Genomic DNA, 17372 nt, shown 5'->3' with positions numbered 1-17372 from the left:
GACATGATGTGAGACGAGGCATGAAAAACACAGCCACAGGGTAAGAGCAAATACATAGAGAGGACTGCCACAAAAGAGCCCCCCCAACACACACACACTATATGAACTACCTTCACCTCAGCCTGCAGCAGTAGATTTCTGTCCAGGCAGGTTCTGGTGCAGGAGACATCCAGAAAAGATCCGGGAAGCAACATAATCCATTAGCTCACCTGCCCCTAAGGTAAATATTTTTGTGCCTCAAAAGTCCTGTTCTCACTTTCTGCGTGTGTTTAGTGGTGCACGTGTGTGTGTGGTTAGTGGTGCATGTGTGTGTGTGTGTGTGTGTGTGTGTGTGTGTGTTGTTGAATGCGCGGTGACAAATGAAGGCTCACGCTCCGACTTGGTCTGACATATTTATTGGGTTCATATCTGAATGTACAAGCTAAACTGACAACAGGTAACAGACACATTATTTTCTAAATGAAAAAAAATCCAGAAAAACAATTAACACCAGCATCAGTTCACTTTACAAAAAAAAGGCCTTTTACAACACAGCTCTCTATCACACCACATCCTCTCCACACACAAATATAATAAGCTCCAATGTGTGGAAAATTCTATCTTTGAAAAGGTCTCAGTGTAAGTACCAGGCCAATGGGATGACAATAATGTAACACCCATTTTCTCCCATTTAGAGTTCTGTGCACCGACCAGTCCAGCACACACACCCATGAGGTGAACGAGGCTAATGTGCAAACTTAATGGCACTTAAAAGATGACTGTGTTGTACCTCCTCATGCCATTATGCATAAAATCTCACCACACCTGCAGCTACACACACACACACACACACACACACACACACACACACACACACACACAGGTAAGGGTCAGATGCAGTGTTTAGGTTTTAGGGGATGGCATATTCTGACCCTGTCCCATCCCTGATGAAACAGCTCTCCTTTTCTCTTCCTCTTTGTGTGCTTCCACTTCAAACAGTTCCCAACTGTGGAACAGATAAAAGCAAGATGGCTGCAATTTAAGCCGAATGTTCAAAGTCACATGTGGCATCCTCTCTTGCTGCTGTCACATGACTTTAACAAAACACGAGGGGGGATCAAACAAGGACTGCTTTAGAGAACTTGACTCCTGCAGACTATTGCAAAAAAAAAAGGAGGCTTCTTCACAGTTACGAAAGCCAGTTACACACTGGTGGGAAGACACACTTTGGCAGAAAAGCATCAAAGAAAATGTATCTACATGATTCACTCGATCAAGTCAAACATCCTCCACTCTGAGTAGGGAATAAAGATAGTGTCTGACACCATCACATACAAACCAGCAGTGCTTCTTCAAAAAAGTGCTTTCAACATAAAAACAACACTCCATGTAAATCTTTCCACATACAAATGTCCCCTCTTGCCCTGAGAGAGAGAGAGAGAGAGAGAGAGAGAGAGAGAGAGAGAGAGAGAGATGAGGAGAAAGTAAAGCATGACCGTCTAGCATGTGCAAGATTCGTTCAAGCTCATCACTTCCTGCCGGGTTTTATAGGAGAGGCGCCCTGTCTCACAAACGCTAACAAAATTATTTGCTTCGTATTTTTTTTTATAAAATGAATATCGTCGCCTTCTTAAAAGAATCGACTGAGTCATTTTTTCAAGTTTTCCAGGAAACACAAAAAACTGGAGATGAAACATCGTAAGTTGTTGTTTTAGGCAAACAAAAAAAATGGTCAAAAAATGACTTAGGCAATTATTTTAAGAAGGTGACGATATGAGTTCTGTTAGGTCTCCGGGAAAGTGAAGAGTGGGAGTAAATCGCATGACGATGGCCATGTGAGTGGTGCTATTATTATAAGCCTTCATCGTCAGGACGCGAGGGTCATGTGTCAGGGTCTGACTCAACTCAACTGTCACTATCAAATCACACTGTATGCTCCCCTAAGAGTACTTCATCAGAGCAGCACATCAAACAGTCCATAAAATAAGAGAACCTGAGATTCCTGACAGTCAAATCAGGAGTGATATGACCAGAATGTCACTAGTTTGACAACAACCAATTGCACACACACTCAGTACAAAGTGGTAGGGGGTGAAGTTAGTTTGAGGTTGTTTCCTTTGAGGGTGTCAGGTGGTAAGCTGTTGAAGACCACCTCCTCTACAGGGTTTTCCTCTGTTCTATTAATTCTGTATCAAAGAATGAGGCTATACTACACAGCAAGTTCATCAAAGCGTCTTCTATGTATGACATGTCAGTGAGTATTCCTTTGTACCATGCAAACCCTTTGAGCTACTGTGACCATGGAACCCCAGCAGATGACTTCTGTCTCTAAATACTCTCCCTCCAAAGAGAACCTCAGTTCTAAAAGGGGACGCTAGGATGATTTCAAGCGCAAACTCTGAAAATCAACTGGCCAGGAGCAAGTTTATCACTTGAGTTGACAGCAGAAGCCACAATGGCAACCGAGCCAAGTTGAAAAACAGCCACCATCGTTCGAGGGCTGACTTCCTTTTTGGCCTCAGCATACCTTGCTTCCCCATTAATCTGGCTCTGTAGTTCACCTCTCATCTCTGTCAGAGGAACCGCACCGAGGAGGGAAACAAACCAGAGTTAAATTCAACCAGCATATACAAGGCGGGTGTGAAAAAACTTCACAACCTGTTGTGACCAAATGGATCTTCAGTGGCTGCAACTGCAAAACAACATCACAGTTAAGTCTGACAGGCAATCAAAGCAAAGCCTCCACACACTCTTTGCTGTTATCAGTAATTTGGTTAAAAGGAGGTCTGAGAACCGTCCTGGTCATCATATTGGCCCTCCTGCTCTGTCCTAACTCACGCTCTTACATCCCAGCAATGATAACAACAAAGACCAAAACTACATAAATAAGAACTGAACTGTAATGAACCAGAATTATGCGAAATGATATGGAGGACATACAGCAGAACATTGACTCACACACACACACACACACACACACACACACACACACACACGCTTCCAAACCTCCATGTCACAGTACGAGAGGAACAGGAACTGATGCTGGGATATTAACTGAAACATAAACATCATTATTGCCTCATTTCAACAGTACAACACACACATACAACACACACATTGCAACCTGCAAAACAACCGCCTTTCCATACATTGGATTTGTTCCAAAAATAGATATAATGTTCATATATATACTGTTTACATTTATATTACGTTTACATATTACCAAGATTAGCCACAACCTAATACAGGTTCAAATTTCACAAGATTACATTTAAACAGCTCTGAGGGGGATGGGTGAGATGAATATGTTTGCACATCACTGTGTCTTGGGGTGTTTGTTTTTTTAAATCTTTTTTGCGTGTGTATCTAGATATCGTTGTGTATACGTGTGTGTATGGTACTGTGTGTGTATGTGTGTCACACAGGTGTGCTTCCTTTAAATCTGCAAACCTCTCCTTTGACCTGAGAAGGCACTCTGTATGTCAGACAGAGTTCAAACACACATATACACACAGGCACATAATCGACACACATAGGTACAACACACGTCTCCAACTACATGAATCAGTTGCAGGTCTGAGGAGGAAGTGATGCTTCCAAAGCGGACACAACCAAATTAACATAAATGTTAGACATTATCAAAAGAAATTAATGTCGGACAGAAATGATTCAGATGATGTAGCATTTATGAAAAAGCTCAAAATGTTTATCAATCACTCGTTTTCACTTATAAAATGTCTGCCTGGCATGTACACTGAAATGCTGAAGTGAGCGCTAGCTTTACAAACATCCTGGCTATCTTTATCCTTTCTTATTACCTAAGGACAGATTTCTTTATTTGGTTGTAAACCATCAAATTCTCTACTAAAAAAAAAAATATCTCCCTGGGCTACACTTGATGTCTCAATACAGGCCAAATTTCACTGTATTTTCAAATGAAAGTGCCAAATATGTCACACACAACACACACAAAAGGTGTGGGTTTTTTTGTATTTAATGATTTGGCTCTGGAAGGGTCTTTGAAGGGGTTTAGTCCGAATGATGTCATAGAGGTGCAGGAGAAGCATCACTGGTACCCATGTGTAGGTTTGTGGTATCTTACACACAGACGGTAAGGGCTGTTTGATGATGTCCCATTCACTTTTGTCAGCAGACACACAAAAAAGGGTAGAAGAGGACCGCTAACAAGAAGCAAAAGAGGCATGGCTGTTTGTTGATGACCAGGTGATGAACGTGAGCTTGTCAGCCTGTACCGCATCGTTAGGCCGGTCCGTTGGCAGATGGCTGCTTCTCTCTGTGATGATAAGAGTAAATTTTTAAAAAAGAACAGTTTAATGTCAGAACACAAAAAACATGAGTATGTCAGGCGACAGTGCCATGAAATGATTACAATAAAGATATGATCAGACAACGCACAGGGACTATCCGACTATCCGTGATGGTGTTCTGCTGTATTTTTTTTGTTACAGTCTGTTTTTTCAAACTCAACACCAACTCAATAATGTTAGAGTGTTGCTGCTTGAACACAGACAGGTTCAATTTGAGGCGACAAGTTTTCATCGCTTCCATGTATATTGCTGATTATGGAGCTCCATGTACTGTCAGATGTGTTTCCGAGTTTGAAAGCACCGAAAGCTGGCCACAAATTACCGCATTCATCTGGGTTTTGTGTTCCTATCAATCCTGATTGGAACGAAAGCTTTTTTTCATACCAGTGTCTATTGCAGGGTCATTTGAACGACAATTAAAGCTGTTCACAACAGAAAAAAAGGTTCGCGTTATCAGGATTTCTCTGCCAGTGGGAATTATTGAACATTTACACATGCTAGTGAGAGGATGACAGCAGGGCACTAACCGCATCGCTCTCAGTACAATTAAGCCAAGAGAGGACAATGAGCAATTATTGTTTTGGGGTTTATTGATGGACAACAGCAGGACTGCCAATAGGCAACTGAACAAGTTAAGTGGAGAGATTGTCCACTACTAGCAAATCAATGGGCTGCACTCCCAAACACACACTCACTGGGATGGGTAGATCAAGGGGACATTGTCCTCTAGTTAATCCATCATGGATGGCATCACACTCTAGGACGACTATGAAGTAAAAATAAAATGTAACAACAGGTCTCCAAATATGCTTTGACAACTATTAACGTTGTCAAACCTTGACGTTACTGTAGGAGAATGGAACATCACCTTCAGACCAGGTTAGAAACACTGAAAGAGACTTCTTGATACCTTGTACAGTTATTAAAATGGGTGTCTAATATAAACCGAATATGCAGTATTTGAAAGAATGTGTTTGAAAGTTCTAGAGTACAGACACTTGAAAGGTTCTTTGAATCCCTTACACTTACTGTGTGACAGCCGCTGACTGGTTGGTTGGGCTTGATGTAGATGGATTGGGAAGGTCAGGGTGTTTGCTTCCCTTTTCACTGTCTTTGTCATCGCCTGTCCCTTTGTCTTTGACAGTGAGTCCCTCTAATGGCACCTTATCTGCGTCACTGCAAAACACAAACAGTTTAAGCAAACCAAGGATTTTCAGGCCAAGGGATTGTCACTTGAACTCAAACGGTAGATGCCGCTTATTGCTAATTTATACCAAAGTGCTTTGTTTTTGGCTCAGTCCATGGCGATCATCTTCTAGCACACACACTAACGTTGTGTAGCCACTTCTCCCATACTTTAAACACATGTATGTGACAGGCCAAATCAGAGAGCTGGGCATGATCTTGCAAAAGTGAACAAAACAGGATCAGTTTAACTGCAGCATGCTTAATGTTGCACTGTTAGTAATCTCCTTGCAAATGTATTGATCTGTTAGATTTGTTGGGTTGGTAGATGTGCTTTGTTAATAGCATGCCATCTAACATACTGTTAGTGTTGGTGCTCTAAAGGAAAACAAATGTGTTGGGACTATCCCCTCACTGACTCACGACACAGTGTTCTCGACACACAAGACTCACTGTAGGCTTTAGGGCAGATGAGTGTTGGGTTATTTCTCAATTTGAATGTTGCTGCTATAGAATTACAGAGCATTTGCATTGCACGTGAGCCCATGCACTCCAACACTGATAGCTGGATTAATAAGTACACGTTGTAACTGATGTGTGTTCCTCAAAGGCAGGACTGAATCTCTGCGTGCAGTTTTTTCATTTTCACATTTTTTTAATTGTGCATTGGGATAAGACTAAAATAAGGACAAGGGTTATGGGTGAGTGCATTCTTTTGATGAATTAGTCATCCTCTGAATTATGACACAAGGGATTGTTACAAACATCCTATCAAAGGCAACAAGCAAAGAAAACCATGTGGCACATCTGTGCTCATGAATGTTGTTTGATCAGTCATACAACTTCAGGGAAGCATTCCACGCTCCAGAGCAAGGAACCTCAAGCACAACATACCGTCTAAATGCTGGTCTGAACACTCTGAAGTAAAGGAGATGAGACAGTTTGGAAGAGACAGGAGGGGGTGATATCAGAAGGAAAATAGTGGAGGAGGAAATAAAATTGCACGGGAAATATTTGGAGGGATAAAGGACGGAGACCTAGGAATGTACCAGCCAAAACGAAGCTGTTGGGGTTCCTTTGTGTGTGAGCATGTGTATGGTACCTAGTGAAGACTGCTCTCTCGTTTTTAGCATCCATGGTGAGCCGGATCTTCTCCTTGCCAGCAGCTGTGGTGATGGTCTCTGTAGTTACTTTCTCTGTGGAAGCAGACTCTGTCTTGCCTTCTTCCTCGTCACTGTCTGAGCTGCTGGAGGAAGAGCTGTCTGATGCCACAAGTGGAGCTTTCCTTGCCACACACACACTCCACACACATGCTAAACAGAGTAAAAGATATCGTCTGATATCAATATGAATGTCCTCTGATTTCTACAGTCATGTCAACTCATCACATAGGTGGGGGATCAACTATGTGAGTCATTGACATTTCCATTCATTTTTGTGGTAACATACAATACACAACACATGCAGAAGCAACTTACGGTTCTGGTTCGGTTTGGTACCGGTTGACCCACTGAGCTCCGAGTCCACAGGAGAGCTGCATCTGGGGCCTGTTTCTGAGCTGGAGACATATGAGATGGATAAGCAAATCTGCTGAGAATACAGTACAACAATGCACTAAAGTCCCTAAATTGTATCTTCTTGTTTTCTCCATTATAGAGTGTCTCAAGGATCGCCTGTGGTAAGAAAGATTAGTCAGGACGGGAACAAAGATGCAACACAGATTTTAAATCACATGCTCTGAAAATTAGTTCAGATAAGCCTGTGTCCTGGCATGAAAGAACATGCACTTTTCTAACCCTACATGTTTTGGTTATGGTCAGCCTTTGTCTTACTGTGGATTTATGACCAGTATTGCAAAATAATTACTGGATATTCACGTGAAAAATATCTCAGTGGCAAGAGTGTAAAAAACAAAAAGTGTCACACCAAGCCAAACATAATTCTTAAATTATGTTGTTGAAGTCAGTTGGCTTTCTGAGAGTTTTTATTTGAATAAATTTGCAATGTTATTTTATTTATTTATTTTTTACAAATATTTCCTACAAGGACTGTCACGCCGTTTTGGACCCCAAGAAGAATAGCTGCTATACAGTAAAGTAGCTGACGTGGATCTTGAAAGGATCCTAAGCCTAAAAGTGGAATTTAAACTAAACTAAAATAATCTCACATAATAACTGAAACACAAAATAAGCACATTTAAAAATCAATCTAACGAATACCATTATTCTGTTTGATTTGCCAATAGGTATTGTAATTGTATTAATACTGTATGATTTTTGCCATAGTAAACATGTAGTTAAAATCTACTTTCATGATTAAAATCGTCTATCGTACATCTCTTTTCAGAGTGGATCCATAAACTTTTCAGGAGCTTTAATTTACGCTAGTCCTCACAGAAGCTCTAAATATTTAAAGGCAACCCAGTCTTACCAACAGAATGGCTGGAAGTCAGTGAATTTAGCCCAGCCCTTCTCCTCTGCCTCGGTGGCAGCTGGTTGGGAGACTGAACTATCCCAAGCTGTAAAGCCCCCTCCTGCAGCAGGAGCCTTGGAGTTCACCTCCCCAAAGTCTGCTATCCAGCCAGTGCCTGAGTACAAAAAAAAGCACAGCACATACCACATAAGGCACATTCTCAAAACCAGCAAAGCAATGACTACATTATGACATAATGTATCTCACTCTGTGTGGCCTCTGTCTGACTGTGGCTTGAGAAGGGATCCAGATCATCTTTAGGTTCTTCTCCTTCAGAGTCTGAGTCTGCTCCTTTGTCAGAGGCCTCAGTGCCAGAACTTGCTTTTCTATTACTGGCCTTATGTGTTGCTGGATCCTGGGCTGCCTGTGACCCACCAAACCTTGAAAACAAAGCATATGAGACTGAGAACATACATCATGAAACTGGAAGCATAATGCTACAATAAACATTAAAAACCCATAATGTTTACAGCATCTGTATTCCTGGTTGTTTGCCAACCTGTTACGAGACTTGGTTTGTGTTGCATAGTTGATCTCTTTGTCCTCCCAGATGTCCTCTTCATCATCATCAAAGGGCTGAATCCTCTCCTTGGAACAGGCCTCGAACACAGCTGTAATTGCCTTTAAAGAACAATAAAACAAATGAAATATGTTTTAATCACGTGCAAAATTATTTTTCAACTATTCAGAGCAGAAAGCAGACACACTGTAAAAAGATGATACATGGTGGCTGTGTATTTCTCAGTTTATGTAAATGCTTTTGCACCTCCAAAGGTCATAAAGTCATAAATGGGTAATTACTGATATAAAAAATTTACATTTCCAAAGAGTGAATAAACTTGTATGAAGAATTTAAATAAACTCACACTGTCCTGGCCTGCATCAATGTTGATATTGATCTCTGCAATCCGGTCAAAGGTTGCCCTGCATTAACAAGAGCATACCCTCAATTTGCATACAACTACAATCGCACGCATGCACGCACGCATGGGCACGCACACACGCGCACGCACACACACATACACACACATACGCACACAAAGAGTCAAGTTAGCTATCTTACCCAATGCTGTCATCATGATCAGTGAACTCCTCATCATTGAAGCCAAACTGATCCACAAAGTTAGCCGTCATTTGCTGAATCTGATAGTCTGAAAATGCCTAGAACACACACGCAAATTAAATAAGGCAACAACAGTTGATAACAAAAGCCCTGACTATTTCATTTATGTTCTCATTCATGTGCACCTGCTGTATTGTCAGTTCTTTGGGGAAGGGGCTTTCAATGTCATCCTCTGAGGAAGGGCGGGGATTCCCACTGCCAACCTGAAAAAGGATCAGCAATCACATTTCAAGTTTAAATGTGAGCATATTTACGAGTAAATGCTGCAGATGTGTGCGTTTACCAGATCTATAGTGTTTTTCCTATTGGTCTCTGACAGGGTCTGGTCCACAAAGGTTTCCCAGCGCCCTCTGTAGTCCTCCGGCAGTTCTACATCCAAAAACACAGCATATAGTAAGTAAATTTCAAGAAGAGTGGTATTTAGTTGGTATTTTTTCTCTTACTCTTACTGTCTTCAAAGTATGATTGTGAATGTCAGTGATTAATCCACACACACCAGTGATTAGACTGCTAATCTGGGTGTGGACAGGGCCTTTCTCAAGATTGTGGACAACTGTATTGGCAATCCTTGTCAGATGTCCCATGTACCCTCTTCTCATTCCACCTTCTGACCTAAACAGAGATTTGTCATACTTAGAAACCTTGTGAATGAAAACAACCTCTTTTCATAATGTTAGTTTCCTTACTGTGTTTTATCATTCTCTTCCCATGCCTCTAGAATCCTCTGGACAAGATGGCAATGCTGGAACAACTAGTGTGAGGGAGGGCAAAAGAGAGTCAAGCAATTCATATTCAGACAGAGACACCATAGAGGTTCATCTAGTACTTCATGTGGCACTTCCTGCTCAAAAACACATGCAGAGACACCTACGTGAGTCACCATTAAATTATGCGCAGAGTTTTCAGGGGTAACTGAAGTTTCAGGGGTCTGTGTCTCAGTTGAAGCTTGTTCCTGCGAGGGATCCTGAGGAGGCTTGAATTTTTCCTGGGACCCAAAACCAGGCTGAAGTCTCATTTCATGGGCGCAGGGCCGGAGGATAGCAGCAACACAAAGCTCCACTTGGAGGTGCAGGAAATTGTTCCATGTGTACTTGAAGAACAAGTCCTGAAAAAAGGTATACATGTTCCAAAGAGACATTTAACACGTCATTCTCTCAAGCTCGGATCAATATCTGTATGAAAATTCATTGAGATGGGTGTGTAAGGCAGGACTCAAGCTCATTACACAAAGTTCTTCATATTGAAACAATGTGTTTCAAACAATAACATGTTGAAATTAATTTCAAATAGAATAGATGTCAATACACATTTGGTAAACAGCAGATGGATTGGATGGAAAATACATGCAATAATACCATGAGGAATATAGTGTGTGGCTGCTCATCTCACCAACAGCAGGTCCATTGTGTTGAGTCGGCAGAGTTCTTGTGCTACGACAGCATGGCTAGCAGAGCTGGTGTACAGCAGAGAGGCCACTAGCCTGGCTACGTGCAGCCGTGTGTTCCCCAGCGGTTCCTCCAACACACCCAGAGTAGTCAGCATCGGATTTCGCTGAACGTGCACAGATAGACAGAATAAAGGAAATTGGGAAGAATAAAAGCTGATGGTTTCACACAATTTTGTTACAGAAACATATCTGAACAGAGGTAAAAGATATCTTTGGGATAAAAGGCAGAAAAATGCAGTACACTGTTGTTATGTTATTTATTTATCTATCATTTACTTTACTCACTTAAGCTCAGTGTCTTTCTCTGCATTTTGCTGTTACTAGCTGGGGATGTTTTTCCTCTCCTTAATGTACAAAATAAATGGAAACTGAGTGCCAAAGACCTGCAATACACTGAACAGACGGCCCGCTGAACTGTTGGATCCGTAATGCACAAGTGGCTTTTCCTTGACGGTCCAATCAAAAGGTATACAAATAAAGATGATGCAAGACTGTCCAATGAAGTTCTGCAAATAATGTTGAAAACCACTGGTGTGCAGGATGTTTGTGTACCTTGGGTGGCTGCAGGAGTAGCTGGTGGAAGTGTACCAAGTGAGGCTGAATAGCCAACAGAATGCTGCTGTTAACAGTGTAACTTCTCTCAAATCCCTGAGCATCCATTACACCATCCACTCTGTTGTCCACACAGAGACAAAACACAAGTCAAACATAAAAAAAAAGGACAAGGATAAATACAATGTTTAAAAATGGCCACATAAAAGAGCTTCAACTTTCTTCATCAGACGAAAAATTTAAAATAATAGAGACAAAGTGGTAAACACTGGCTTTCAGGTCTGTGACTCACACAGGCCTCCTGATTTCCAATAACGTGAGAAGGACTTGAATTCCATTGACAATACAGCTCTCAGTCCTCTCCCCTGAGAACATATTCTGCAACAACTGCTCCACACACTCCTGCCTGTGGAATAGAGTCAGTCATAATCTTAGTATCCTATAAAGGGAGTATGAACGTGTGTGTGTTTTTCTGTCTAACTTACGATTCCAGCACAGTTAACAAAGGGTCAGGCTGTGAAATCTCTTGGAGCTGATTGGCCTGGTCTCTGCTTAGACGAATGATGTCACATAAAGTCTGAGACGCATTGGACTGCCTCTGTGACCGAGTGAACACAAACATGGGCATTCAGTATTGTATTGACCAGTATTGTTGAAGAGTCTGTGACTGGCAGGAATTCTATCTATCTACCTCTTCATCTCTGTCAGGATGAATGAGCTCTATGAGTCTCTGGGCCAGCTTCTCTTCATTCAGCCACTATTGAAGATAAAGTCACATGATTACAGCCCGACAAATAAGTGTGATAGCTCTAAGTATAAATACGAGTTCATTTTTTTCATACTGTAAGTGTCTCGAGTCGGAGAGGGGGTGGCTCCACACAGCTGATAAGTCGCAGGAGTACATCCATCATGGCTGACGTATCAATATGCTTAAGGACTAAGGACAGGAACCCCTCCTTCCGTCGCAGGAAGCTAATCACCTTAACAGAATAAAGAACAGTGGATACACCATGACACAAATTACACAACTGAATGACTGGTATCCAGTCTCAAACTCATTATCAACTCTGTTCAATGGGATTATTTCCAAAAAGAAGATTAGTAGCACGATACTGTTTGAGAAAGTGCAATGTGCTGCTAAAGTTATCAAATGCAGCAACAAATCCAATTTAATTCACCGCTGACACGCTGAAGTGGCAATGAAAATACATCTAAATCATGAGTGTTTATTTTAGTTTTTCAGTTTCTTCTTTATCCACGTGGTATATTTATTCAGCTTCAGGGTTGCATGTTGTAGAATGTCAACAAAAATCAGGAGCCGTGTCCACCAAAGCATTTACTTCCTGAGGCTGGCATATCTATTTGTTTATTTTTCATTGTTTGCTATGGGAGTGCCATGTTTTACACCAGTATCATGATGAGGCACTGAGTGTTGTTTTTCTTTTCCTGGTGGAGTTTGGAGCTGAACTTCAAGGTAAATTCTGCATTTGTTCCCATCACTGCCAACTGCAGCATCTTCACACCAGATTTGTTGCAATCTTATACATTTATTGGGAACTATACTGATGCATACACACTGAATCAGAGGCAACGATTAAAGCGAAACTTTGGAATAACTGCTTTATGCACTGGGAAAAACCTAAACTAGAGAGGAGGAATTGCAGCATGTGGACATGCTTATGGCTGAGGAACAGTGGCCAAACTGCAATGCTACTTTTGCAATGAGAGCATGAGGTAAGGTATTGTTAGCATGCTGTGTGGTCTGTGTTAAGCGTGTAATGTCATGCTGCATTTACATTTGTTAGTGACGAAGGTCGTAGCAGCATTTGCACTTTCAGATGATCATCCTTAATTCCTTAAATTGTTAGATAATAGTTGTCACCGTATCTGGACCTCTCTCACTGTGGAGGAAAAATTTAACTTTTCCTCTGTTCCAGGTAGATTTATACATATTCACCCTAAAATGTGTCCATGTGCTCATGATGGTCAATTCCAGGTCAAGTTCAGGGTTATCAACCCAGGGTCAGTTAGCTTTAACTCTGCCACCCCAAAACAGCTACAGATACTAGTATGGGCAACTCAAGTCCGTTTTGGAGATGTCATGATACTGAATGTTGCTGTCGATGATAAGCTAAATGATAAACACATAGCTGAGTGTCATTAGAGTAATTGGATGATTTAATTTTTGGAGTCTGTTCTCATTCAAAATGTATTCTGGATTCACAAAGCAGAGAGGGCCACTATTTTTAGGCTCTTACTCAAGTGCACTGTGTTCCAACTCACGGACGTGTGTACTTTGTCCACTGAAGTACAATATCAAAGGTAACAGATAGATATAACAGAGGTTCCTGTCTGGCTAACAGAGATATGTCTCTAAAACAGAGTTAGATTGATTCATTTAGAACCATTTAATTGTCTGTTTGCATGAGAATATTGAAAGGAAAGTGTAATAGCAGTTTTTATTTGAAAGAGAAGGTGGTCTCTGTGGAATGGCATACAACATCCCTTGTAAAAATCTATACCAAATAGGCAGCACATCAATAGGTTGGTACTTAAAGAACCCCTCAGACTTTGACCCTGTGTGTGTGTGTGTGTGTGTGTGTGTGCGTGTGTGTGTGTGGGATACCTGCTCAGTCTTCCGTGCGATGAGGTTCCCAATTGTCTTGCTAAAGAAAGATGCTAGGAGGGGGTTAAGGGGTGATGGCTGCTCCAAGAAGGCGTACAACATTTCCAACAGCGGCTCCTCGTTACCTAGCTTGTCATTGATCACTCCCACATCACATGTCAATAACTCACACGCTATATTTGAATACCTGTGGTAAATCAAGAGAAAACACATTTGCAATATAATCAACAAAGAAATAACTCATTTTCTTACTTCCTGCCTTAGCATACCATGTATTCTATAGGAAACTAGAAATGTTTCTCGGGGCAGGTAATCATTTTGACATTTTAAATGCATCTTTAGCAAACTTGCAATTTCAAAATGGCTGGTAGCTGATGAAGTGCAGCACCAGCAAAACATTTTTTTTCTGAGTACAATGTACTACATCAGCATATTCTACACTCCACCACCTACTTGAAACGCTTGGTCTCCTCTCCACCAGCAGGGGGCTCTGTGGTAATCTTATGGACCAGTTCCTGCATGCACTGGTCCTGGCACAAGAACAGGAGGAGTCTACAAATCCATTATGATGTGAAAACAAGCACTGATTACAAGCATGATAGCAGGAATGACTGAAACCAGAGGTTTAATACTGTTTATAGAATGAAATACAAACCTCCTGTTCTGGGCCTTGCACTCCTGCAGCACATCCTCCTCATCCATGAGCTCAGTAAGCGTGACATCCTCCTTGTCCAGTAAAGCCTCCAGGTGAGAAGTTGTGTGCAAGTCAAACTTCCAAAACATGGCGGATGTCACCAGCACATACACACTAAGCTGCTGACCAAAAGATCATTAATAACTGTGATCAGTACTGTGCAATTGTAATTCATTTTCATGACACAACAAACATGAAGGTATCCTCTTAAATTTGGACCAATACTTACCTTAAAGATATTTCCTGGCCTGAACAGATTCACACAATAAAGACAATAAACACACCCACTTCACTCATTCCAACAGGAACACATGAGAGAATGTCTTCAGCCTGTCAATAAGAAAAATAACAACAACAGAATCATTAAAAAAAGGACTCACTCCAGAGCAACAAGAAATACATGTGCATGCAGTAGGAGGAGGAGGAAGCATTGAATGGCTAACTGAGTTAGTGCGGCACATCTATAAACTGTAATAACATTACAGCTTGCTTTGAGAATTGCCTAAGAGTTACATCAGCAAATTAAAGTCTGAAAACAAATCCTATGGAGCTACAACCAGTATGGAATATGAACATACTTGTCTGTCAGGAAAACACTGTGTGGGTTAGGAGTACAAAGCTTGCATGACAACTACTGTACATTATAACAAAGTACAGAACTGAGACTGGGTGTGGTGGTGATGGCAATATTGAGACAGGAATTAGCTAATGCTGACCACATGGACTTCTTCATAATAGAACCCCTGGCCTGAGCCCAATCCATCCTAATATTGGCAGATAATTTAATTCAATATTGCTTGACATAACCCCCTCCATGATGGGTAACGAGGAAATGTGCAGGGTGGTGTTATGATAGTTAAAACTGATAGCATAAGATTTATTTTCTCCCTGGAGTATACATCCCTTCAACATACTGAAGCTTAAACAGGTGTTTTCAGGAATTCATCGTTTCCCTATAGCTAGCTAGACGGGCATTTTAAATCGCAGATAATAGACAACCACCAACAATAAACACAACCACTGTCATCTTTAAGACAGGCCTCTGTGGCGTACTAATATCAGCTGATTACTGCTTGATACTACCAGCTGTAACAGGTTAAACCAGTGTAAATTAAGGTTAATTAGCTTAGCCGTTAAATGGTCGTAACTTCGCTTCAAGTTCCCCCGTTTAAACCCCTCTCTCCAGCAACGACGGCGGTTTTTACTAACCCTGCTGCACTACACAGTCTGTTAAACAGCTAACTAGCCATCTCTCACTTTTATTACTAACATAACCCATCTACTTAAAACCGTTGTAAAGGATGTATGATGCTAGATGAAGCGCTAGCATCAATCGGCTATTAATCACAGCTCCGCGGCTAAGTGGCGGACTCGTTCCGCCTGACACCGAGGAAACTCGCTCGTTATTCACTTCAGGTCATTTTTAAAAGAAGCAGTGGTTACCTTTTTCCCGTCATTTTCCTCAGTCGTCATAAAGCTGTACAGGAACTCGGCGACTTTGGCTGTCAGGTCACCCGGAGGCCCATTGCTGGGTGTATGACTGCGATGCTAGCAGAACGGTATCCTTTACCGGTTGCAATGTCATTACACTCGATGCCGTTGAACGGTGGCTGGCGTGGCGAGCGCCTGTGTTGACACTGTCCAAATTATTCTCGAGAAGCCAAGCAATGAAAAATCGGTCATATTTGGAAATCAAAATGGCGGATACATGAAACGTAATGAAAAGTTCGACAATATCAGACCACATGTATGTGCTGTCACCCTGAACATTGGCTGCTGTCAAGTGTTGAATGACAGGACTGCAGCATCCGCAGGCTGGCTGATATTCACACTCAGCTCTCCGTCAAAACGTGCTTTGTGTGGAAAAATATGCGTTTTCTTTCTCAGTAAATAATGAGATTAAGTTTTTCTTTTTTTTTCAACCAAGACATTTTAAAAACACTTAGAATGACAAGATTTAGTTGATTTTTAAACTGGATAACAAAGGAGGAATGTGTAAATAAAAAAAAAACATGCAAAAAGATCATTGTGCAACAGACTTAGTGGAACACTTTGTGGTAATGAGCTGAAAAGGTGATCCACAATTAAAACAAAGGCTCTTGTATTCTTTCACATTCTGTACTTTACCGCATCTTTATCGAATTTTTCGAGTATCCTTCTGTAAAATTGTATGTATTAGCTTGTGGAAGAGATGTGTGTGTGTGTGTGTGTGTGTTTTAAGATGTGTTTTTAATGTCGTTGTCCTATTGTGACTATGGATGTAGCTGCCAAACAAAGCGACTTCCTGTGAAGTCTCAATAAAGATATCAGTTCATCTAATACTGAACTGATATGAGACAGTTTTGTTGTTGTTTTTGATGTTGTTGCACCTTTCCTGTTTTGTTTCTTATAAGTTTTTGGTTGGTGTGTTTTGAATCATCATTTCTTGGGAGGCATGATCATTTCAATACATTATTGATATTGGCTTACTTTTTGTTCAAATTCACAATATTTACATGGGTTAATGAATATTTACCCAATGTGAATATCATTTGAACTTGTTTTCACAGAGATTATATTGACTTTGGTAAATATCAGCTGATCAAATCAGCTGTAAAATGTTTACAAGTTTAGTTTCTGCTGAAATCTAATATTGTGCATCCTTAGTTATTTTTAGCCCTGTCAAAAACACCTGGTTAATTTGATTGATTTAACTAAGTTAGATATCAACGTACCAGATGGCTGTAATTTTAACTCCATGGTTTTCTTTTATTACCAACATTTGAAGACTTGAGGAGGTAGGACCGGAAAAGTTCTTAAAATCTCACCCTTTTTGAACATGAAAGATAATATCAAGTTGTTGATTTGTTATATATACTGTATGTTGCTTTTGATCTTATTTGGTCTTGTGCATTATTACCTACATATTTTCATGTTTATTTTAAGAGCTAGAAACTCTTTCAATGAGTTGCAGTGGTCTCTCCAGA

General features: G+C 40.9%; 1 protein-coding gene across 1 annotated transcript; it reads right to left on the bottom strand.

The window, feature by feature from the left end:
* Window positions 1–379: 379 nt before the first annotated feature.
* Window positions 380–16203, bottom strand: ppp6r2b (protein phosphatase 6, regulatory subunit 2b). Its single transcript, XM_086208881.1, has 25 exons — window positions 15850–16203; window positions 14636–14736; window positions 14368–14525; window positions 14166–14264; window positions 13713–13899; window positions 11929–12066; window positions 11778–11843; window positions 11572–11684; window positions 11379–11492; window positions 11087–11207; window positions 10477–10638; window positions 9959–10192; window positions 9774–9838; window positions 9584–9699; window positions 9371–9456; window positions 9213–9290; window positions 9028–9125; window positions 8831–8888; window positions 8464–8585; window positions 8172–8344; window positions 7923–8079; window positions 6971–7050; window positions 6595–6805; window positions 5337–5483; window positions 380–4273 (listed from the first exon to the last, which is right to left on the bottom strand). The coding sequence occupies exons 3-25, from the start codon at window positions 14493–14495 to the stop codon at window positions 4240–4242; spliced, it is 2787 nt and encodes a 928-aa protein (XP_086065007.1). The 5' UTR covers window positions 14496–14525; window positions 14636–14736; window positions 15850–16203; the 3' UTR covers window positions 380–4239.
* Window positions 16204–17372: the final 1169 nt, after the last annotated feature.

Source organism: Aulostomus chinensis, chromosome 7, assembly GCF_037954235.1.
Source record: "Aulostomus chinensis isolate RoL2024-O1b breed Wild chromosome 7, RoL_Achi_v1.0, whole genome shotgun sequence".
Taxonomy (NCBI): Eukaryota; Metazoa; Chordata; class Actinopteri; order Syngnathiformes; family Aulostomidae; genus Aulostomus; species Aulostomus chinensis.
This window is presented reverse-complemented; position numbering and strand designations above follow the sequence as displayed.